This window comes from Leguminivora glycinivorella, chromosome 2 (assembly GCF_023078275.1).
Source record: "Leguminivora glycinivorella isolate SPB_JAAS2020 chromosome 2, LegGlyc_1.1, whole genome shotgun sequence".
Lineage (NCBI taxonomy): Eukaryota > Metazoa > Arthropoda > Insecta > Lepidoptera > Tortricidae > Leguminivora > Leguminivora glycinivorella.
This window is the reverse complement of record NC_062972.1, coordinates 1574294-1598450: the sequence shown is the minus strand read 5'-3', so window position 1 is coordinate 1598450 and position 24157 is coordinate 1574294. Positions and strand designations below refer to the sequence as shown.

The 24157-nt window shown below is 40.0% G+C and overlaps 3 protein-coding genes across 3 annotated transcripts in view; 1 reads left to right on the top strand and 2 right to left on the bottom strand.

The window, feature by feature from the left end:
- The first annotated feature begins 1010 nt into the window (after positions 1–1010).
- The window catches only part of LOC125236011 (synaptic vesicle glycoprotein 2C-like), a 31524-nt gene continuing 8377 nt past the window's right edge, over positions 1011–24157 (top strand). The window contains 3 exon segments of the mRNA XM_048142696.1: positions 1011–1172; positions 17439–17645; positions 20783–20945. Of these exon segments, the coding sequence (XP_047998653.1) occupies positions 1061–1172; positions 17439–17645; positions 20783–20945 (482 nt within the window). The 5' untranslated portion in view covers positions 1011–1060.
- LOC125236027 lies at positions 8577–11973 on the bottom strand. The gene is made up of 2 exons (XM_048142714.1): positions 9830–11973; positions 8577–8822 (listed from the first exon to the last, which is right to left on the bottom strand). The coding sequence occupies exon 1, from the start codon at positions 10433–10435 to the stop codon at positions 9887–9889; it is 549 nt and encodes a 182-aa protein (XP_047998671.1). The 5' UTR covers positions 10436–11973; the 3' UTR covers positions 8577–8822; positions 9830–9886.
- On the bottom strand, positions 11976–14873 carry LOC125236018. The gene is made up of 3 exons (XM_048142704.1): positions 14794–14873; positions 14604–14694; positions 11976–13535 (listed from the first exon to the last, which is right to left on the bottom strand). Exon 3 carries the CDS (start codon positions 13527–13529, stop codon positions 12168–12170), a length of 1362 nt encoding a protein of 453 aa, XP_047998661.1. The 5' UTR covers positions 13530–13535; positions 14604–14694; positions 14794–14873; the 3' UTR covers positions 11976–12167.

The window sequence follows — 24157 nt, the reverse complement described above, 5'->3', positions numbered from 1 at the left end:
TCTTCAACGTTGCCATTGAATATACAGTCAGCCTGATGGAAAGCGGTCACCGTAACCTATGAACGCCTGCAACTTAGGGGGTGTCACATGCGCGTTGCCGACCCATTAGAAACTTGTACACTCCTTTGGCAGAACCCCATACTGTAGTTCATCGGGAATACCTCGGCAGCCCACAGAATACCTCATTCCACAGCCGGAGCGTCCGCGGGAGAAAATTACAAAATTCAGATATTTTTAATTTTAAAAAGATTGAATTTCGATTCAAATTATTGATGGTTTTGTCTGATAGTCTAATGCTCAATAGGAAAATATTTTTCTCAGATTTTAAGATCTCGTCTGAAATGCAATACAGTCGTCAGTCATGTTGCGCAAGCATTTTACCGACCAAATGATTTGAATTCAACAGTTTTTGCATAATATTGCAGTTTTAGTAATTATTATCGTATTCTGTAATTAATTAATTTAATTTTTTTGTTTTTTTTTTATCATGTGGAAACGTGTGCGAGAGATACTACATATTTTTAAATTAAAGGAGTCCGGAGGTGTAAAATATGAATTTCACTTTGATTTGAAGTGCAATACTAATTTTATTAATATTACTGTATAATATATCTTCGTGTTAAATTATTTACTTTCTATCCTGTTTCTGGGCGACGGTAAAAATATTTATTTTAATATGCTGTATTAGGGCCGAAAGTCGCATCACCATTATTTTCATCATATCGAGACTCTCCTTTCGGAATTACCCGAGCATTTCTATCATTCGGAATTACCCTAATGCACCTTTCTACTTTTTGTTTTGAATGGTTGTAAGATTTGTTTTATATCGTGCAAACATCAACAAATTACAAAACAACAAACAATTGCGTGTACTACTTTTCTCACTTCACTACGGACGGAGGAATACTGGCAAACTGACTGTTCACACGAAAATCCCCGAGCAAACATTCCAGATACAGTCTCGAGATATAATATACCGCGCGATCAGCTGTGATCTCATTGCCTCCAAGAATGCCTAGGGACAGTTGTATCAGGACTAGATTCAGTTTTTGCTGACACGATGGTGGCTGGGAACGACGTGGAGGCTTCGGGGAGGAAGGAGGAGATCCCTCACGACCACCTGTTCATGGTGACGGGGTTGTCGTCGTCGAATTTGGAGAAGCTGGCAAATGGTGAGTGTTTACTTCTGTTTCGAGTGTTTTGTCCTTGACGATTAAGGCGTTCATGTCATGGCTCTTTCACCTTCATAGAAACAGTAGCCAAGTAAAGTTAGTGTTGTTCTTACCGGGGTGTAAAGTAGCCAAACCTCTTAAGGTGCAGTGTGTGTAGGTTTGTGATTCGTCCTTGGAGATCTTTAGGATTAAGGTCAGGAAGGCACCTCCTCCTTATTACCTGGGAGTAAAGTAGCCAGTTGTTTAGTTTTTTGTCATCGAAAATTACGTGAAATTTCGTTTTTGGGAGCCACGGATGCTGCAGGACACCATTACTGCAGAGACTTTGTTAGTGCAGGCTGCCAACAAGGCACCTCCGCCTTCTAGAAACATAAGCCAAGTAAAACTAATGTTGTTTCTACCGTTGTACAAGGTAGCCAGATATCAACTGCGTGGTGTGAGGGTTAACAACGACATGAAAGAGATATCGTCAGGTGAATAATCTGTAGACCTCTTTACATTCGCGTTGCCGACTCTCATAAGTTCTCTTGTTGAGGAATGGCAACCGTACCCTATTCGTGGAACACAACACCGCAGTTTTATAAAGCTAAGGTTTTCTCTAATGTTGAGATACTCTCACAGTTTGGCTCTGCTCTGAGTCTAGAATAACATCAGTTGTTCTGTTCACTACCACACAGACATTCATGCAATGCCCATACCTCTTTTTGGGATACAGTTTAAAGACAAACTCGGGCCAAAAACTGCTTCCTGTTGATGATAAATCATATGTTTCTGGAGAACGGGCTTATTGTGTTTGTCATGTCTAATGCAATATGATGCAATTTATGTAGACTGTTACATTTCAACTATCTCTAGCGAACAATAAGGGTATTGGTCTGTAAATATTTAGGTACTCTACTTATGTAGGTATGCTATGTTTCTACTTGATGCCTCAATAATAAAGAAGATTGATTATTGCAATTTAAGTAGTAACATTATGTGTATAGTGAACAGTTATCTTCAGGGGGTCGTTAGCAAGCTGCAATAATGACTCAAGACCTATGATAACGAAAATACACATAAAGTGAACGACCCGATTCTGACACTGAAGGTACCTCAAGGCCCAACCGGGAATAGCAGCCATGGATGCCGTGGCTTGACTTTTAAAACTCGTAAATTAACCATGATGATACCAATGAAGTATTTTTATAATATAGCCTGTAAAATCATCATTGTGTCGCAAAATGTATCATAAATTCTGTTGACAAAAATTTAAAACTTCGAATGTTTTGTATATCTTTTCTGACAGATTCTACCTCAAAAATTCATACTTGATTTGGATTTGCTGGATTACAGTGTCTTGTTCCTTTACCATTATTATAATTAGACTGTCACTTTTACTTTATTCATCTTTTTCAAATAAAAAAATATTTTATTTTTATTAAAAAAAAAAAATATTTTATATTTATTTCAAATAATTTACACGGCATCACAGCATAAGTCTATACACCGAATAATTAAACTAATTACAACTATGATTACAGAATATGAATTATACTACATAGTAGTGTAAAATAAAAGTTACAAAAGTAATAAATAAACAAAACCTCAGACAATTTATTTGTAATAATATAGAATGTCCTGAATATTGTAAACCGTCTTCCCTCAATTTTATATGAATGGCATACCTAAGTCTTTTAATCACCTCACCTGTACAGCAGCCAGAAGTGCCACAACTATTTTCTTTGTATCCCACTGCTGGGCAAAGGCTCTCCCTGTGATTTCCACAGCTCCCGTTGGTGTGCTATTTCTGGCCAATTAATCATGAAGGTATCAAGGTCGTCCCGCCATCTCCGTCTAGGCCTGCCACGTCCGCGCTTAATTTGAAGCACCCACTCAGTGGCTATACTAAGAAAGTTGATAATATTGTGTTCGGCTAACAAAGTTGCTCAAAATTGTATAAAATTCTCAATTCTCATCTTCTCTTCGACATGTATGTATGACCACGTCCGCGTCTGCACAAAAATATCCGCAGAAAATCGTCAACAAGGTTAAGTACGTTAAATAATTGACCCATAAAGTGTACATCAAAACAAAATACGTCCCAGACTGGTCTCCTCATAATGATTATTGCTGTCTCTTACACACATTTGTATAAGATATATGAGTGAAAAGGATAGATTGAATGATGTTTGGGTGGTTTCAGTGGTTGCTCTGGCGTATTGCCAGGCTATAAGGTAACCATATTATTCTATGTAGGTAGTTTTTCAAAGGTGAGTATTTGTTTTATAACTGACCAGTGTACCATGAGCTCTGGTTCTTTTTACAAACTAATGGTAATCATACAATTCTTACACTGGTTTTGTTATTATATGAATCTACTTGAATTTTCAAGCGTTTGCAATGAAAATGAGCGAATGTCGTTCTCGCGCTTTATAGTCGAATGATTATTTAACGTTAAAGTATTTATAATTTATAACCGAAAGTGCCCATTTGGTGCAGGTTGTGACGTCAAGGAAAATATTTATGAGAGAATTTAATTACTTCAAATGAGACGGTTTGACTTTTTATTAGAAATTAAAACGGCCATTTGGTAATTGTTTTTTTTTGCGTCTAGACTTGCTTATCATCATCATAATTTCAGCCATTAATCGCCCACTGCTGAGCATAGGCTTCCCTTCGTGTACGCCACTTATCCCGGTCCTGGCCTGGGCTAATCTCATCCAGAAGTGCCCCGCAGTTTTTCTAATGTCGTCCACCCAACGAGCCAACGGATTCCAGGCGCTTCTTACATCCGTTAGCGGCGACTAGCATATATCATCAGGCTAAATTTATTTTACTTTTAAAGCGTGGACGTTTTGGTATCGTTGAGTTTATTTTACTCGATATAAACGTAATTAATTTATGAAAATATGAATAATGAAAAAATTCTGTTATAATACCACAAATTAGAATAATACATGAAAAAAGGAAGTCTGCACGTATATTTTTCATACAGATGTTTTTCGAGGTAACTATTATTATACAAAAAAAACATCTGTATTTTTATACTTTTTTTGACATTTATCGAATTACGGTAGTGGCCATCCATTGTACTCTAAAATCTGTGATAAATGTAAGTAATGTTAATTAATGAAACTACTAATAAATCAATATTTTACTTGTCATGTAAGTAGGATCATAATTTAATGTAAGGTTTTTTTTGGACTTTGCCTACAAACTGTCACCTACCTTTTAATTAGAGAGGGCAATGCCTGCAAGGACAATTTATAATTTAATTATAACACACTACATAACATTGTATAATTATCTAGAATAAACAAATATGTAGGTATACAGTCAAATTATGTATTTGCACTGCATCACGCTGCATCTAATGCAAATATATATTATATCATGTCAAGGGAGGTATTAAGTGGAATTAAAGATAAATAACACAACAGGGTCGTTGCGAATCAACAGTTACTTTGTTATACCTATAATCATTTAAGTACTAGCTATTGCCCGCGACTTCGCTCGAGTTATATTCGAAAATTGCCAAATGCTCCATAAAAACTTCCACTCCCCATTTTAGGGAAGTGGGGGATTAGAAAGAGACAAAAAGTAGCCCATGTCACTCTCCATCCATTGAACTATCTCCAGTTAAAGAAATCACTGTGATTCGTCGCTCCGTTTTGCCGTGAAAGACGGACAAACAAACAGACATACACGTTCCCATTTATAACATTATATGGACTATGGATTAGTGACACTGAAATCTGAGGTTTCATGTGCTCTGCCTAGTGCCTACCCCTTATGGGAATATTGACGTAAGGCACTTATTAAGTATGTATATATATTTATGTACCTATAATTATTAACTGGGAGTGATATGTGATAAGTACAAATTAACCCGGAGCCTGATTCAGGTTCATAACTTTTTATGGGATCGGAATCGGGTACCATTGAGTATCAGGTAAAGATCGATTAGCCTTTGTATGTGTCTTTAATTGTTTATTTATTTTTAGGTCCGTGTTGTTTTAGTTGGTATGTTTTAGCTAAATTTTTCAATTAAAAATGTCTACGCAAATCAACAATAGTCCTTATCAGTCAAACGAAACCAAGAAAGTTAAGTAAAGATTACATTATTTTTCCCCTCACTAGCTCGGAAACACGTGTTTTGTCCTTTAATACCAGCGGGTAAAATATCATTTTATCCACTAACCTGGGTAAAAAATAATTTGACCTTGAATAAAGTCAAATTAACTGCTTTAAAATTGATAAAAGTAGGTGAATCTAGTAATAAAGATGTTTTACCACCTGTGGAACTACTGGTAAGCAGTGATAAACGCATTTTTTTTGTTGTAGTTTCCTCGCTATAGTGAGGGGTTCGTTTTGTGTTACACTCGGGTGCAAATGTATTTTACTTCTCGTGTGTTAAAATACAAGTTTGCCCCCTTGTATAACAAATAACTATTACAAAGTAATAATGACATCTCTTATTACGCATTAAAATGCAACAAAAGAGTCAATCCGATTAAGAGTTCAACAGTATCCGGGCAACCACCGATTTGGCGGCGACCTCTGTTTGGCTCAGTACGTCTTATCAGCAGAGTGGATTGACCTAGAAACCCAGAGGGAGATAGTTTTCACTAATAAAAGCAGAAGCTGGTAGAAAGCTTCTGGAATTATAGTATACTAGCTTTTGCTCGCGGTTTCGCTCGCTTTAGAAAAAGACAAAACGTAGCCTATGTCACTCTCCATCCCTTCAACTATCTCCACTTTAAAAATCACGTCAATTCGTCGCTCCGTTTTGCCGTGAAAGACGGACAAACAGACACACACACTTTGCCATTTGTAATATGGATTATAATATGGATATCCTTGCATAATCTTTATTATTGATTGCTACATGAATCCTGAATGTTATTAAATGATATAAATATTAAAATCAATACATAGGAAGTGTAAACCACCTTTCATATATGTACCTACTGTTGTTGTTGTGTTGTTTAGATATGTGGTTTAAAACACATATCTAAAAAGTAGGTAGTTTAAATATGACACAGTTTGCAATCTGAAAATATATTTTGGATCTGACAAGTTTCGAGTTACAGGCAGCAACATTGTTTGAGCCGAATTTTCCTGTCCATAATGTCTATATATAACCGCTGTATTTTTTTTTATACTACGTATAACTGCTGTAAGCTAGTAAGCTGTGTTAAGTATACAGCAAAAAGGAGTAAAACTTTTAACCGTCTTGTCTTTTTATGAGTAGGGTCTAATTTTGCGGTCTTCTAACGAATTTGATAAGTAGGTGGATTTTTTTAATGTAAGTTCACTTCCTATGATTTTATGTAGGACTAATTTTCTTATAGGCTAAAATATTTTACGTGTAGTGGTCAATACACTTTATAAACAGTATTGTGGCATCTTGAAGTATGACTCACACTCAGATGCTGACAACACGTGAATAATATTTTTATTTTCGCACCGATTCGGGTGAAGCTGTCTAAATGCACGTTTGTATTTGCAATGCGATTTTTTAATAACAGATCTGTTTCCCTAAGGAAGTATTTGTCTTGGTGTAATTTAACAATTGTTGCTGCACTATTGTTTGTATATTTTTTACACTATTGCCACATCTCGGACACTAGCGATCAAATGTATAAAAGGGGCGCGTTCCTAGCACACAGTCTAAGCTCGTGTAGGTGAACGCGTACCACGCTTGAATGAGTGAGATATGACAGATTAACTGTTCGCGTTTTTGACAGGTGGTAACTGAGAGGTAACCGAGAGGGGGTGGGCGGCGCTTTCAGCGGGGAGCGGGAGTGGCCATACTGTACGATAGTACTCTTTATTATACTGTGCTATTGCACTATAATAGCAGCACCTACATTACGATACAGGTGCCGAATTCGTTTTTCGCACGTGTATTGTATGAAGTTTTTCAGTACAGATGGCCCTTCGAAGTTTCGACCTGTTAAGAAATCAACGACTTCTCGCACTAGTGCGATAAAAAAGCACCTCTGTTTAATAATTGTTTATAAGTAGTATCTTTGATATACACATCAGAATAATGTTTGTGTAATCAGAACCACGCTCAAAGTGTATAAGAGACTTTAAAGATTACACAATATTGTACACAATGTGTAATCAGAATCATGCTTGTTTGAATTGGTTTTGACACGACCTTGACGACTGCCTCGGTGATTTGCGAAAATATCACGCACAAATATGACTTTCGTTTTATTTCATATCACAGCTATTTACAAGATTATATATCAGAGAACCATTAATGTATGTACACATCTATTTAAATGGACTTAGTTACGCAATAACGTTCCAATCCACATGAAATTGTCATTAAGTTTTAGACCTTGTATGAAAAATAAAAGTCTTTCATTTCAATGACAATTTTAGATGGATTGGAACGTTTCTGCGTAACTACGTCCAAATCTGATCGTACTTGGTTCAAATTTTCTTACAATTTTTGTCCAAAGGCTTTGCATTCTTAAAGAAAGCAATGTAGAATATATGTATCCAACCATGTACCTATAACGTTGAATTATAATTATATCGACATATTTTATAAATTACAGAAAAAAAATTGAAAAATTCGCACCTTCGACAGGGCTTAAAATGACCAACTTAGCCACCGAGGCTTGATGGATGCGTGCGAATAATTCCATGTCTTTCAAATTTCTAAACGCCTTAGGCCGTTTTCACATTATCCGATCCGATATCGGATGTAGGAAGGATGTAAAATGTAAGATTTATGCGCTTCCAGGTCTTCATTTATGTATTTAATAGATCATTATTACTAAAAATCGATATAAAACGCAAAAAAATGCGGATTTAATGCCGATGGCACTCTCCTACAACAGTTTTTGTCCGAGGCACCATGGAACTGCCGATATCGGCAGGACGATTCCAACATTTTTTGGCATGCCGGACCCCCCGCCAGTTGTCGGCCGATAATATTTGTTTGTGTGCGTATATAATGTATATATACGTTTGTAGTAGTGTGCGTGACAAAAATGGCGTCTATTAAACAGCTGCTAATGATCGAAATTCAAATTAGTTGAAAATTCCCATTGAAAAAAAAGGTTGTAATGCATCGGTCCGAATTGCGGATACTAGTTTTTTCATCTTTTAGTAGATATAGTTGAATGTAAAATTATTTATTTTGCCTGACACTCTGAGTATTTTTTATGCTCGTTATCTTAATTTTACAATATAATATTTAGGATATAGTGCTTATAATTATTAAATATAAACCATTTTTTAAATATTTTTTGATACAAATCATACTTCATTGATTTGGAACAATGCGTTTTATCGGACCGACATCCGACACTATCGGAAGCGTTTATCGGATGTAGGATGTCGGTCCGACATCCGATATCGGATCGGATAATGTGAAAACGGCCTTAGGGTTGTCGCCACCCCTCTCCTAGCCGCCTACGGTACATTTACGAGTCCGTAAAGGAGAAGGATGGCAACTTATTTGTGTGTGTGTGGTCAATATATATACTGACCACCAAACAGAATGCATGGTATACATACCTGACATTTCTATAGATGATTCCTCATCCACGCTCACGCTGTCCCAACCTTCTCGGGGCCAGGTGAGCCTCTGATCTGCTTCGCTTGCTTTTATGTTACGGCGGCTGATTGTCACTCCGTGATCTGTGGGTTTTAAGTGCTCATGAATATGGTATTCTCCTAACAACCGTCCCTTAGAACATACATCATCGTCATACTACTCATACTAAGGATTGATCTTATTCAACCAGACAGGGTACACCAAATACATCTTCCTCGGACGCCTACACGCCCAAGTGGATAGTCGAGACGTACCGCCACACTACGGCACGTCTGTCTGGAGCTCGGCGGGTGTGAGGACGTGCTGAACTGTCAACACCCTCGTACCTATCATACCGACTCTTCTGGAGAACTCGTCTTCCAGGATTGATAACAGTGAGGGCCGTCGGCGTACCTCTCGACCCCCGGCGACCTCGACCCCCGGGCTGAGCCAGGTACGCCGCCGACGTGCCCCTCGACCCCCGGCGACCTCGACCCCCGGGCTGAGCCGAGCACGCCGTGGACTTGCACCTCACCCTCTGGCGATCTAGTCTTACCAGGATTGAGAACAGTGAGCCGTCGACGTACCTCTCGACCCCCGGCGACCTCGACCCCCGGGCTGAGCCAGGTACGCCGCCGACGTGCCCCTCGACCCCCGGCGACCTCGACCCCGGGCTGAGCCGAGCACGCCGCGGTCTCACCATGATTGAGCATGCATGCTTATTCTAAGTGTGTCTACCTGTCACTTACCGGCACCTTTAGCGTGCCTTGTCTGCTTGCGCCTCTGGAGAACTAGTCTTCCAGGATTGAGTACCATACTTACTATTTAGATAGACAACTCGGCACCTAGTGGCACCTTTAGTGCGCCTTGTCTGTTACTAAGATAATCGAGGTAATAGCCTTTAGTTAGATATGGAAACAATTGTAAGAGATACCATTACACCACTGTGAGCCACCAAGTATAAATAAATACTTAGCTTTAGTCGTCTCTGCAATATCTGGATAGCACGTGGATCACTTCACTGTGTGTTACACTTTTAAGTACTGGCGCGTTTCTCGCGCCTCGTGGAATGTCTACGTGGCACGTAGTTTGACAACTTTGAGATACTTACTATGGCTCCACCCAGAGGGCGCCGCCAGTGTTGCCGCAGGGGAATATTCTTGGGGCTCTATAGTTTCGCGTTGGTCGCGACACTCCCCACTACAGGCAGCAAAACTGCGACTAAGTTGCTGGTCCACTCCTTAATCTTCTCAAGAGCACGAAGCGCCGCTGCTCTCTTAGGTCTGGACTCGTCGTGATGTTCAGCCGACGCGATGTTCTCTAGGTGGTGCGTTTCAGGATCAGTGTTCTCGCAGAACGTCATGTCTTTGACTGCGAGTGGGTCTGGTTCGGGTATGGACTTAGGCTCAGGCTCGTGTAACTGACTAGATGCAGGCTCTAATAAGACTGAATCAGACGGTATTTCTTCTGACTCGTTTAATTCTGTTAATTGATAAGATTTCTGCTCAGAAGTCTTAAGAACGTCGTTAGTGGATTCTTTCATCACGTCGTCCCTTCTTGTTGGATGTGGGACGTCAGGAACCTGTACAGATTCTTCTACGCTTTCTTCATGTGACGTTTGTTTACACTGTTCCAACGTACGTAAAAGGAGAGCTGTAATTGACTCTCTCTTTAGGAAGAGCAGGGGTTTCTGGTAGTCTATAAGGTCCTCCATCATGTTTCATACATTCAGGGCATCCCTTTAATATCCGTTGGACTTTACTTCTTCCTTGAGGAATCCAATACATTTCTCTTATTTTATCAAGCGTGTGGCTGACACCTACATGTTTGTTCTCTTGATGAGTTTTCATTATAATTTCCTTCGTGAAATCTGACTCTTTTGGTATGAGTATAGGGTATCGTTTGTCGAACGACCAGTTTGCGTTTTTCATACGACCTTTGCATCTCAATAGGTCATCAATGTCCTTGAATACTCCTAAGTTTCGACTTAGATTGGTTTCTTTTCCTTCTACCTCTAGAGGAAAATATTTAGCTTGAATTTCTTTTAATTTATGAAGCTTGTCGTCTGTTGACTGATTATTTCCTATCACTTCATTTGGTGTTATAATTTCCTCCGTTTTCATCGGGTTGACATTAACAACTGGATCTTCTTTATCGACCATCTCTATGTCTTCTTGGAACCCAAGACCCTCCCCTGTCAGAAGAGAACTGGTTGGCTCACTGCCGGATGTGGTTGGCCATTTCTGTGGATCTTCTGTTATAAACTGCGGACCATTCAGCCATTTCTCCTTATCCTCCTCTGCACGAAGGGGTCTTGTGCCTACATCTGCTGGGTTCAAGCTTGATGGTAGATATCTTATCTCCAGGTCTTTGTTTGTCTTGATTTCTTCTATTCGTCTGGCAACGAAGGGAGGAAGTAGTTTGTTAGACTTACACCATTCGATGACAATCTGACTATCGGTCCATAAGACTTGTCTTACTATTTTCTGTTGCAGAAACTTAAGGACGAACTTCATCAGTCTACAGCCTATCAGTACTCCCAGAAGTTCTAGACGGGGTATCTTGAGGTTATCTTGATCCTTGGTTGGTATCAGACGGGATTTACCCATGATAAAGCTTTTCTTCGAGCCACAGACTAGAAACACCGATGCTGCGTAGGCTTGTAGTGAAGCATCTGTGAAGCAGTGCAGTTGGTAATTCGCTTCCGTTGGTGTCTTCATGTAACATCTATCCACCGATACCTTTCCTATGACTTCTAGGTTCTGTCGGATGATGTTCCACTCTTCTGTTAGCTCGCTTGATAATGGTGAGTCCCAAGATACTCCGGCCTTCCAAAGTCCTTGCAGAAAAAGTTTAGCTGATAATGTATGAGGTGCCGCGTAACCGCACGGGTCATAAATTGATGCGATAGTCTTCAGTATTCCTCTTTTTGTGACTGCTTCCTCTTGGAGGTTGGGCTTCAGCTGGAGGGTGTCCTTTTTTATGTCCCACTCTAAGCCAAGTACTTTTATCTTGTTTTCTTTACATGTATCAGGGACCATCTTCATGAATTCTTCGGAGTTAGAACTCCAATCCCTGAGTGACATTGAAATATCTTGAAAAGATCCTTTTAAACTTTTGTAAAGCTCTATTGCTTCAGCTGTAGTACTACAGCCTGAAACAAAGTTGTCTACGTATATGTCATTCGCTTTCTGCCTGACATGCTGATCTTCTGCATTATTTAAATGTTCTTTAATAGTCGCATTCAGTAGAAACGGTGAAAATTGTCAAGAGACTTTCTTCTTCGACTGGAAGCTTCAACTCCTTGGCCGCTTGAAATGTGACATAAGAACGTTGAGACCCTGGGTCTAAAATTAAACGGTATTTACACAATACATTATTCTTATCACCTAAGGGGTTAGCATAAACAACAGCTGTCTGTAGAGTGGTGATTCCTCTTTCTGAAATAGTCAAGACTGTTTCTTTGTTTTGGGATCCTTTGGAAAATTTGAAGGGCATAAGGCCATGTTGTGCCTTTCCTTTCCTGGGCAAAGTCTACAAGTCCAGTTTTCCTTACAGTCCTTTACAAGATGATTCTTCCTAAAGCATATAAAGCATCTTCCGGTCAACCGCTTCTTTCTTTCCTCTAAAGTAGAAGCGTCCTGGCACGTATAATTGCGGTGTTTGCCGTTGCAGAATATACAACCTAAGATTTTCCCTTTTTCCTTTGGGTTAACAGTTGCAGATCTGTTAGCAGATGTTGCAACATTAGATACGCTCGGTTTGCTTCCTTTTTTGGGTTCATTGGCCCTTTGAAATTTTCCTTTTCTATTTAGTCCTTTTCTATTAATACTTCCTTGATAATGTTGAGTATTTGAGGTATTATTTCCCTGTTGGAAATGATGCATTCTCTTCGCACGCTTTGCGTTCACATGCAGGGTACCGACAGTGCTGTCATCTACCTCATGTGATCGTTTCCTTCCAGCAATTCTCTCTGCATCTTCCTTTGCAGTGATAATTTTATTCAATTGTTCCCGGAGTTCTTGTGTGGACTCATTCTGAATTTTCAACTTTATTTCGTATATTAAATCCGAAGGAAATTTCTCCAAAATCATGAAACGAAGATGGTTGTGGTTGGTGTTTTCGCCAAGAGACTCTAGGATTTTAAGATTGCGCTCCACCTCGTTGAAAGTTCTTCTACAATCTTCTGCGCTGCTTTTTGCCGCTTCGATTTTGTATAATGTAGCATAGTGGGCATCAATCAGATGAGCTTTCTTGCCAAAACGTTCCTTTAGTAGAGTGACCGCTATCTTATAGTTTCCGTTAGTGGTAGGCAGGCCATCAATAGCTTTCTTAGCATCACCCGTCACTGAAGTTTTAAGATAAGACAGCTTGTCTACATCAGGTAAGTTTCTTGAGTCGATATTGCTGCTAAAACTATCCCAAAATTCGCACCAGGAAAGCACATCCCCGTTATAAACCTGTAGTTGGAGTTTCGGTAGTCGACAAGAGGAATTCACTTCAGGCGGCTTTTCCTGGGTCTCACGGGATACGGTGACTTGGTCGATCTTCGCCTTGAGTTCTGCTAAAGTCTCTTCTGCTAAAAGCTGCTGGCCACTAATCAAGAAAATTTCATCTGATGCAGGAGTTGTAGCTAAACGAAAGTATTCTGATAAATTAGCGTTGAGCCTATTCACTGCAGCTTGCAGTCTGTTATAGACGACCTGAGCCTGTCCTATGTTTTCTGACCGAACCGTACTGGGTATTGTTTCCAATTCAGCACCAATTTTTTCACTGGTGATTCGAAGTCTGATTAAGAGAATCTCGTCCATCTTGTCCTGGAAGGTACAGAAATATATACTATAAACTAGTATCTTTTATTAAAACTCTTATTGGGAAAAGTCTATTTAATTATCCTTCACAAGGATAGGTTTCTGACATTTTCTTTAATTATTTTAGAATGCTACTAGAAATGAGGAATTGTTTATTTTTTATTAATCTATTCTTATTATGGAAAACAACACTCAATAGTTAAAAGTAACAAAAGATTAAAATTTAATTTAATTTATGAGGACTCTTATTTGAAACTTTAATACTTTCACTTTAAAATTAATTTAATTAATGAGTTCTTTTATTTCCAAATTTAAATTATTTCACTTTAAATTGAATATCACTAAAGAAAATTGGAATATCTGTAAACATAACATACACACAGACATGTTATTGAACTCAAATTTATGTTAAGACTTATCACTTCTTATCAGTGCTTGTCAGTAACGTTGACGTTTACACGCAGGTAACTATAATATAACTTTGCACTGTCACTTTCACTCATTCAGCTTACTCATTTGTTTTATTTTTGTATTTAATTTGTATGACGTATTTTAACGAACACTATTGACACAAATTCACTTCTTATACTAAACCTGTAAAGAAGATGTTAATTCACATATACACACAATCAACATAAAAAAAAACTTTCTCAAAGTTCTTTAAGGAATAAGTAAACAACATTGTGAGTTCAGGAAAAATATGCGAGATATGCATAACATAATATCTCACGATGTTAAAAGCTTCTCTAAACTTTTAAAGAATACTAGAATTCGCCATTTTGACTCCGCTGCAAATACATTTCTTCATCCAAGTTAATCTTCGCCAATAACAAGTACAATGTCAAAATATTCAAGATATCTCTAATAAAACGTAATACGGATGTTAAAACTTGAATATTGACTGTAATATTCTTACTTAACTAACTTTATTTCTACTTTAGAACTTTAAACACGCCATGTTTCTTTGCAAAAACCACGAGGTCGTTTTCGCTAACTTTACGGCAAATTAGCTGACGATTGGTTTTTCTTTGAACAAACTTCATGTGATGACGAAGTAGTTATTTAAAAACTTACCGAGGAATTTCTTTTCTCTTTTCTCGTCTAATCCGGTGGTATGTGTCGAGTCCGTGATGGTTCACGGAGGCCGGTTCGTGTTTTTGTCTTCCTATGACGTAAAATACACATATTTTCAATAATCGTACTCATTCACCAATTTAATTCTTCTATAAAGCACTTGAAATTGTACAAAACAACTGCATCTTACCTATAAACTGGATGCAAACTTCTTGGGAACCAGCGCTGTTGCAGCTTCTCCGTAAACAAAGTTTCAAAGTAAAGCGTATTCACTACGGGAATTAGTGTTGCCAGCCTTAGTCAGAACTCCCTGATTTCTGACATATTTAACGAATAAACTAACCGTAACTTGTTTCTTCTTCGGTCCTTTTAGATGCATCGTTATTACTTTTATACAAATACTTAATACTAAAATCTTAATTCTAATTAAGTTTAACACACATGTATCAAGTAAAATTCAAAGCGGAAAATTCCTCTGCCCCTTCTTATTTTACGCTTGTCTTATAAGACTTATAAGATATACCTGCAGTATACCATAGGCTAGTGCTTCTCTTCTTATCCCTGAAAAGATCTTCTAGCTTATATACTAATCAATCCAATATAATTACGAACACAAAGACAAATTTCTTACCGACTTATATCTATACACAGTTCAGTATGACCGTTTGACTTAATTACACATTCATCTTATAAGAAAATTCTCATTACTGCCTTCCAAGTCGAATCCGTTTGTAAAATAATTTCTTCTCTTCACTGAAGTTATCCGGTTAATCCTTTCGAGTCGTAATTTTCTCCCGACATTTCGGGTAATCTTCTTACTGTAACTGTAGCAACACTACTTCGTGCTATGGCCGCCGCGATGGCGCGATGGCCGCCATGTTTCGCCTTTGGCCAATCAGAGACGTATTCGTGACGTATCCCGGAAGCAACTGAAGCAACTTTGTTCAATAACATGACCTTTTATTTTTGAATAATGAATTTTTAATTTCATAAATTCGGACGAATACTGAAATCTTCATACTTTTATTTTTTAAACATTATTTATAACAATTGAGCCTTTTTTCTTATACGGGGAATAAAATGTATCTTATAAGTAAGTAAACCATCCTTTAGCCGAGAGAGTACGCCATGATGTATTTTCTCATATCCTGCCGTATTACACAGTCAATGAAATTACTTTATTCTTAAAAGTCTTCACTTATTGAGCTCTTGAAGTAACTTTCATAACTAAATGAGCCAAAATTGATGTTGAACCAGACCCTGTAATTATATGATTCCGCACGTGTACTTAAAGTACAAATCTTGCAATTTTTGTTACTATTGACACACACATGTTATTTTTCTTAGAATAATACGTTTAATGTTAGGATAGTATACCTTGCATTCATTTTAGGTTATGCCTTGATTCTATATCTGTTCAATCCCAGCATCTCCACCATTGTCGCCACCCCTCTCCTAGCCGCCTACGGTACATTTACGAGTCCGTAAAGGAGAAGGATGGCAACTTATTTGTGTGTGTGTGGTCAATATATATACTGACCACCAAACAGAATGCATGGTATACATACCTGACATTTCTATAGATGATTCCTCATCCACGCTCACGCTGTCCCAACCTTCTCGGGGCCAGGTGAGCCTCTGATCTGCTTCGCTTGCTTTTATGTTACGGCGGCTGATTGTCACTCCGTGATCTGTGGGTTTTAAGTGCTCATGAATATGGTATTCTCCTAACAACCGTCCCTTAGAACATACATCATCGTCATACTACTCATACTAAGGATTGATCTTATTCAACCAGACAGGGTACACCAAATACATCTTCCTCGGACGCCTACACGCCCAAGTGGATAGTCGAGACGTACCGCCACACTACGGCACGTCTGTCTGGAGCTCGGCGGGTGTGAGGACGTGCTGAACTGTCAACACCCTCGTACCTATCATACCGACTCTTCTGGAGAACTCGTCTTCCAGGATTGATAACAGTGAGGGCCGTCGGCGTACCTCTCGACCCCCGGCGACCTCGACCCCCGGGCTGAGCCAGGTACGCCGCCGACGTGCCCTCGACCCCCGGCGACCTCGACCCCCGGGCTGAGCCGAGCACGCCGTGGACTTGCACCTCACCCTCTGGCGATCTAGTCTTACCAGGATTGAGAACAGTGAGCCGTCGACGTACCTCTCGACCCCCGGCGACCTCGACCCCCGGGCTGAGCCAGGTACGCCGCCGACGTGCCCCTCGACCCCCGGCGACCTCGACCCCCGGGCTGAGCCGAGCACGCCGCGGTCTCACCATGATTGAGCATGCATGCTTATTCTAAGTGTGTCTACCTGTCACTTACCGGCACCTTTAGCGTGCCTTGTCTGCTTGCGCCTCTGGAGAACTAGTCTTCCAGGATTGAGTACCATACTTACTATTTAGATAGACAACTCGGCACCTAGTGGCACCTTTAGTGCGCCTTGTCTGTTACTAAGATAATCGAGGTAATAGCCTTTAGTTAGATATGGAAACAATTGTAAGAGATACCATTACACCACTGTGAGCCACCAAGTATAAATAAATACTTAGCTTTAGTCGTCTCTGCAATATCTGGATAGCACGTGGATCACTTCACTGTGTGTTACACTTTTAAGTACTGGCGCGTTTCTCGCGCCTCGTGGAATGTCTACGTGGCACGTAGTTTGACAACTTTGAGATACTTACTATGGCTCCACCCAGAGGGCGCCGCCAGTGTTGCCGCAGGGGAATATTCTTGGGGCTCTATAGTTTCGCGTTGGTCGCGACAAGGGTGGTCTAAAAACGTGGATTATTTCACTTAAAATTTATATCTCTTCTTCCAGTACCAGAACCGCCATCAGACTTCGAAACCGCCATCGCCGCGACGGGCAACGGGCGCTTCAATGTGGCCCTGATGCTGTGCACCTTCCCCGCCTTCTGGAGTGCCGTCTCCGTCACCAGCTCCACATCCTACATCTTCACCAGGGCCCAGTGTGATATGCAGCTCAGCTTGCTTGACATGGGCACTGTGAACGCCATCACCTATGGAGGTATGAACATAACTTTCATCGTCTATACTATCGTGACCTTCTGGAGTTCCGTCTCCGTCACCAGTTCCACATACTACATCTTCACCAGGACCCAGCGTGATATGCAGTTCAGCTTGCTTGACATAGGCACTGTGAATGCCATCACCTATGGAGGTATGTATCGTTATATCACTTACATTAATACATTGTATACACTTACCAACTTTAGGTAGTTCATTCTCCATCACTAAATCCAAATTTACCAGGGCTAATGTGATATACAGCTTAACATATGAGTACTTGACATGGGCAATGCAGACACCCTAACTTTTGGCGGAATCAACCATCATATCAACACTAGCTAATTAGTTATTACCTTATATTTTTAGATTTAAAACTTGGATTTCGCATGCTTTTCAATGCTTGTCTATTTAACAATTCATTTTTATATTTCTAAGTAATGGAAGTGGCTGGAAGTGGATTAAGTGCGTTTTCACATTATCCGATCCGATATCGCATGTCGGACTGATACCACATATATTTACAAAGCCATCTTTGACTTTTTCCTTTGAAATACTTGCTACATCAGATATCGGATTGGATAATGTGAAAACGCACTAACGGCCCAGCCACGACATTGGTCTAAGCGCGGCAGCGGGTAGCGGCAGCCATACGTGCGAATGAAAAGTCCCATCGCTGTGTCTCGCTCCAATGTATGGCCGCTGCTCACCGCTGTCGCGCTTAGACCAATGTCGTGGCTGAGCCGTAAGGCTCACGAGGCGTGCCTCAGGGTTCAGTTATAGACCCTACTTAATAAAAAGGCAAGTGAAGGGAATATAACGTTTATCGAATCAAACCAATATTTTCTTATTCCATCTCCCACAGGAAAATACAATAAGGATACTTCACTTACAAGAGTAGATAACGATATCGCAGCAATGCGAAATATATCACGCGAGCAGAGACACGCGAGCCAGAGATAGCGTTATTAATTGATACTTGTGGACGCGGTGTTGTGACTGATGAGTACACAGTGTAGATGCATCAACGAGACGGGGGTCATGACCTTTGGCCTGTTTATGAAAAAAACTTTTTATTTTGCTGATTTTTTTTGCTTTATTAACCTGCTGACGGTAAACAAGTACATATATTTCCCGCCAGATTAGGAAACACATGGAAATCTATGAGTGTTACATGCAGATGGCTGCCATATACCTACCATTTTTGAAGAACTCCGTACTGTAAATGTAGACCCTCGAGAAAACCTCGGTAGATTCTACAGCCGGAGTGTTCGCCAGAGGAAAATCCTCTTAGACCGCATAATGAGCAATCTGTCTGTCTGTCTGTCTGTCTCTTTAGTCCGTCCGTCCGCCATGTCTGTCCGTCCGTCCGTCCGTCCGTCCGCGGATAATCTCAGTAACCGTTAGCACTAGAAAGCTGAAATTTGGTACCAATATGTATATCAATCACGCCGACAAAGTGCAAAAATAAAAAATGGAAAAAAATGTTTTATTAGGGTACCCCCCTACATGTAAAGTGGGGGCTGATATTTTTTTCATTCCAATACCAACGTGTGATATATTGTTGGATAGGTATTTAAAAATGAATAAGGGTTTACTAAGATCGTTTTTTGATGATATTAATATTTTCTGAAATAATCGCTCCCAAAGGAAAAAAAAGTGGGTCCCCCCCTCTAACTTTTGAACCATATGTTTAAAAAATATGAAAAAAATCACAAAAGTAGAACTTTATAAAGACTTTCTAGGAAAATTGTTTTGAACTTGATAGGTTCAGTAGTTTTTGAGAAAAATACGGAAAACTACGGAACCCTACACTGAGCGTGGCCCGACACGCTCTTGGCCGATTTTTTGTTTTTTTATCTTCATCAGGTCAGTACGATGACTCTGACATTGACAATATTGTTCGTCATGCAAGGCAACACCGGAAAGTTTTGCAAGCCAGCGTATGAGTGACGCTCAAATCCTCCGGTAAACGGGCTCGACGCCTGTTGACAAATTTAGAAGTCGTGTGACGTTAGCAGCGTCAGCTACGTTGGCTGACTTTAAAAATAAAAACCAGGAATTAATTTTGTGATAAAGCAATAGCTAAAAAATATGATCATTGTAATTTCTATTTGCGACTTCATGTGCGAGGAATGGCTAAAATTTCTGTTGCAAATTTCATTTAAATTTATTTAGGAGTTTAAGTGGGCAGGGATAACGGACAAAAATACTTACAGAGTTACTTGTTAATACCTATAAGATTAATTCATAAAAGTTGGCGCGATTATTGTATTTCAAGCAGATAAAAAAATCATTGAAAAAAGTAATTTATGTACCAATGGCGGCTGGTGAAAATGTCTGCTAGGCAACACTGAGCAAAAAAAACCTACCTTAAAATTAGGTGCTTTACTAGTAATCAATTTTAGGCAAGCCGGTGGGAATCGGCTTGTATGGACCAGCCGCTGCTGAATTTATGTAAGTAGGTACTTATTAATGTTTTTTTCAAGTCTATGTAAACAAACTTTATCTGACTGTTGAAAGAAATGATAACCAGTGTAATTTTCAATTATAAATAACAAAAGAACATTTCAGAGCAGGAGTTCAAGAACTGTTCACCACTCGAAAACCTATTAATAATTTAAAAAAAATATTGGGGACAATTCGGCACAAATCAGTCTGTCTCAGGGACTCAAACAATGTAAATTTTGTACTACATAATATGTAGGTCATGGTATACTAGGCGTCGATATATGTACATATTTGTTTTTCATAAATACATACATATACACAGATAATGCTCATTTAATCACTCAATCATCATGAGTACAAAAATAATTGCCATTACCGGGTTTCAAACTGAGGACCTTCCGCTTCGTAAGCTTAGCCAATACCTACTAAGTGTTACTAGGCTAGCAGGTCGTAAAGTAAATATTGATTGTTACTAATATCATAGAACTTTATTATCTTAGTTAAATAATTATGTAGCCGATGTTAAGTAAACGAAGTAGCGAGTCAACACAACAATATGGTGGTAATTTGCAAAGTCACATAAAGTAAATATAAAAACTAAATCATAAAAAAGCTAGCTATTCTGTTTTATATTTAGTCTTCCATCCCATGCTTATACGCATCGTTATATGCAACCTTCTGTTCCAGGGATGATCTCATCGGCCATGATCTGGGGATTCCTGTCGGATACTCTGGGTCGACGCCGCATCATGGTGTGGGGCTTCTTCTGCGCGGGGCTGGTAGAAGTGGCAGCCAGCATGAGCCAGAACTTCCCCATGCTGCTGGTCACCAGGTTCGCCAGCGGGTTCCTGTAAGTTTCTGTCTAAACCACTGAGATACAGTTCTTTTCCTAGTTCGGGTGTACGTAATGCACGTAAGATAAGTAAACGCATAATGTAATAAAGGTTTTTTCAATCAATTATTTTTATTGATATATAGGTACCACGTCGGTGCCGCTGTGGTGTGGCTGCCGGATGGAAAACAGTCACAGTAACCTCTAGACTCTAGAGTCTACCCTTTAAGATCCTGCCGGCGTATCATGCTTCCTATTTTATCACTTATCCACGTGGATAAAGCATCCGTCACGCTTTGGCAAGCATGTCAGTGTGAGAGTGACAGATGTCTTATCCACGTGGATAAGTGATAAAAATGGAAGCATGATAGGCCGGCTGAACGCAACTTTTTTACTACCCCAGTGTAGAAAATTGTTAAAACCCCAGAGAACTTAAACCTGCGACTTTTGGAAACCGTTCATTCCCACACATCAGCGCTCTGTAGCGATTGTACTATTTAACAATTCGCGAGATCAATTCACATTTCTTGAGCGATTTCTTGAGTGAAATACAGAACATAAAGTGAGACAAACCTCTGATAATGTTTGTGTCCCTGTGGATCCTCAGTGCCAGGCAGGACAACGGTTTTGTAGAAAAGGGCGATGTTCGTCGCAAAACACATCACAGTCACCATCACGAACAATAACACTGGTAATTTTTACGAAACGAACGGGCGACACGACGCGGAAGCGGCATCTCTGCGTGCGAAGCATCTCTGTACTGCCAGTTTATCAGTGATCAGTGTAATTAATTGGTGCAGTGTCATAAATGCTTTTTTTTTTAAGCTAAATGGAGGGTGGATTTATACTCACCGTCACTTCAGTTAAGATAAACTGTACATACTGGAGGCAAAATTCGTCGGCTCACGTCAGCAGGGCGCTGGCGCAGTTGTGAAAGGCTGGGTGTAGGATGTGATTGCGACGCGCAGTGCGCGGGTTCAAATCTTCAATTTGACATGACTTTTTGTTTTTTTTTTTAATTTAGGTATCTTATTGTAATTTATTGTAAATATGCTTTGACATGATTGTTTTTTTTTGTTTGTTTTTTGTTTGTGATTTGTAATTTTATTTTATTTTTATTCTAGGTGACTAATTTATAGATACCAACCTACTTTTTACATTTATTTATTGCCATTGTATTGAATTTTGATTTCATTTGTGATTTTTACGGGTGCGATTTTTTTTTGTAATGTTTTTAATTGATATTAATTCTGAATTTATTTTGTGACATTTCGGTTTTTTTTTTAACTTATCACTGTTGTTTTTTTTTTTTCTTTCGCTCCTGTTAAAGTTAAATAGTATTGTTAACGGCAAAAAATCTGGAAAAAAAAAACCTTTGATATATTTTTTTTTTTGCCAGTTCTTTTTACCATTATGAGTAGCCCGTCTAAAGTCACCTGTCCCTATTGCCCGGGTTCTCCTAAACTTTATGTTGTGCCTAGAGGTCTAAACGTCCATATTACAAAGGTCCATAGGGATGTTGCTTCACAGGACCGAAATACCCTGGGGGTTCCTGGGCCCAGCGCAAGCGCTCAAATGCCCACAAACAACATCAGCAGTTCTTCGCGGGTGGCGTCTACATCTGCTCCTCAGGTTTGCCTGGATACATTGGGCGAACTTAAAGGGAAGGTCAATGTTTTAAAACATATTCCTAAAGGGGCAAGATGTTTGGTTGCGGGGAAATTGTGTGAGGTCATTGACAGGTGCATACGGTCCAATGCTGTTGAAGACTGGTTTACTCTGTTGACGTTCTCATTTTCGGTACTTAGGGTTCCTGAAAAAGGTACGAAATCGTTAACGTCTAAAGTTAAAGAAAACGTAGACTGTACAGCATTGTTTTTTCCGGAGAATACTTCGCGGAAGTCAAGGTCTTTGGTGCAAAATATAGAAAGTAAGGTGCACGATGGGGACCTAAGAGGCGCAGTTCGCTTACTTTTGTCAGATTCATCACTAGCGCCTACCAATGAGGAAACTGTGACGTCTCTCCGCGAGAAGCATCCAGCACCTTCTAGACCACTCGTAGTGCCCCCTGCGCCAGAGGTTCCGGTTGATCCCATAACAGTGACAGTGCCAGAGGTAAAGGAGGCAATAGCGGGTTTTTATAATGGATCGGCGGCCGGGTTAGACGGTTTGCGTCCGCAACACTTAAAAGAGTTAACGTCTTGTACGTCGGGCAGCAACGGTCCTCGTCTACTAGAATCGTTGACGAAGTTGTGCAACTTTCTGTTAAGGGGCTCGCTTAACCCTATAATTTGTCCCTATATGTATGGCGCGTCACTGTGTGCCCTTGCGAAAAAGGATGGGGGTATCAGGCCCATTGCCGTGGGATGCACAATTCGACGCCTTGCAGCCAAGCTTTGCTGTCGGGCTGTTAGGGACCGAATGGCAACTTATTTTCGGCCTGTTCAGATAGGTTTTGGGACCGCGCGGGGATGTGAGGCAGCGATTCATGCCACTCGGGCATATGCACTCGCGAATGAAGGGTCAGATGCGGTTATTCTTAAAGTAGATATTAAGAATGCGTTCAACAGCGTTGAAAGAGACGTCATTCTAAATGAAGTAGCGAACCAGGTGCCCTCCTCTTTCCATTTCTGCACCAATGCTATTCGACACCGAGCAACTTACTTTTTAATGGGACCACCATTTCGTCGCAGGTTGGTGCTCAGCAGGGTGATCCGTTAGGACCTCTTATATTTTGCTTGGCAATTCAGAAAGTTGTTTCTTCTCTGGATTCACCCCTAAATGTTTGGTACTTGGACGATGGGACTATTGGGGGTAGTCCAGAGACAGTGTTGAATGACCTTCATAAACTCGTGCCAGCGTTGAGGGAGATAGGTCTGGAGGTGAACCCTGCTAAGTGCGAGCTTTTTTGCTGCGACTCGTCTGTTGGTGTACGGACAGATTTTGAAGAGGTGTTGCCCGGCTTGCGGTACCTTCAGAAATCTTCTTTGTGCCTTTTAGGAGCGCCAATTTTTCCTGAGGGTGTCGGTGCTGCACTTGAAGATAAAAGGTTAGCGTTGGTTCGGGCCAAGGAACACCTGGGAAACTTGTCTGCGCATGTTGCGCTTATTCTGCTGCGGAACTGTTTTGCTGCACCGCGTATAATGTACATTCTAAGAACAGCTCCAACCTGGTTGTTTCAATCTGAAGTCGCAGCGTTAGACGAGACAATCAAGGGGGTGCTTGAATTC

What these genes read in the sequence shown, in the direction of transcription:
- LOC125236027 (XM_048142714.1), bottom strand. Translation starts at nt 10,435, where the DNA reads ATGATGGAGGACCTTATAGACTACCAGAAACCCCTGCTCTTCCTAAAG.
- LOC125236018 (XM_048142704.1), bottom strand. Translation starts at nt 13,529, where the DNA reads ATGGACGAGATTCTCTTAATCAGACTTCGAATCACCAGTGAAAAAATT.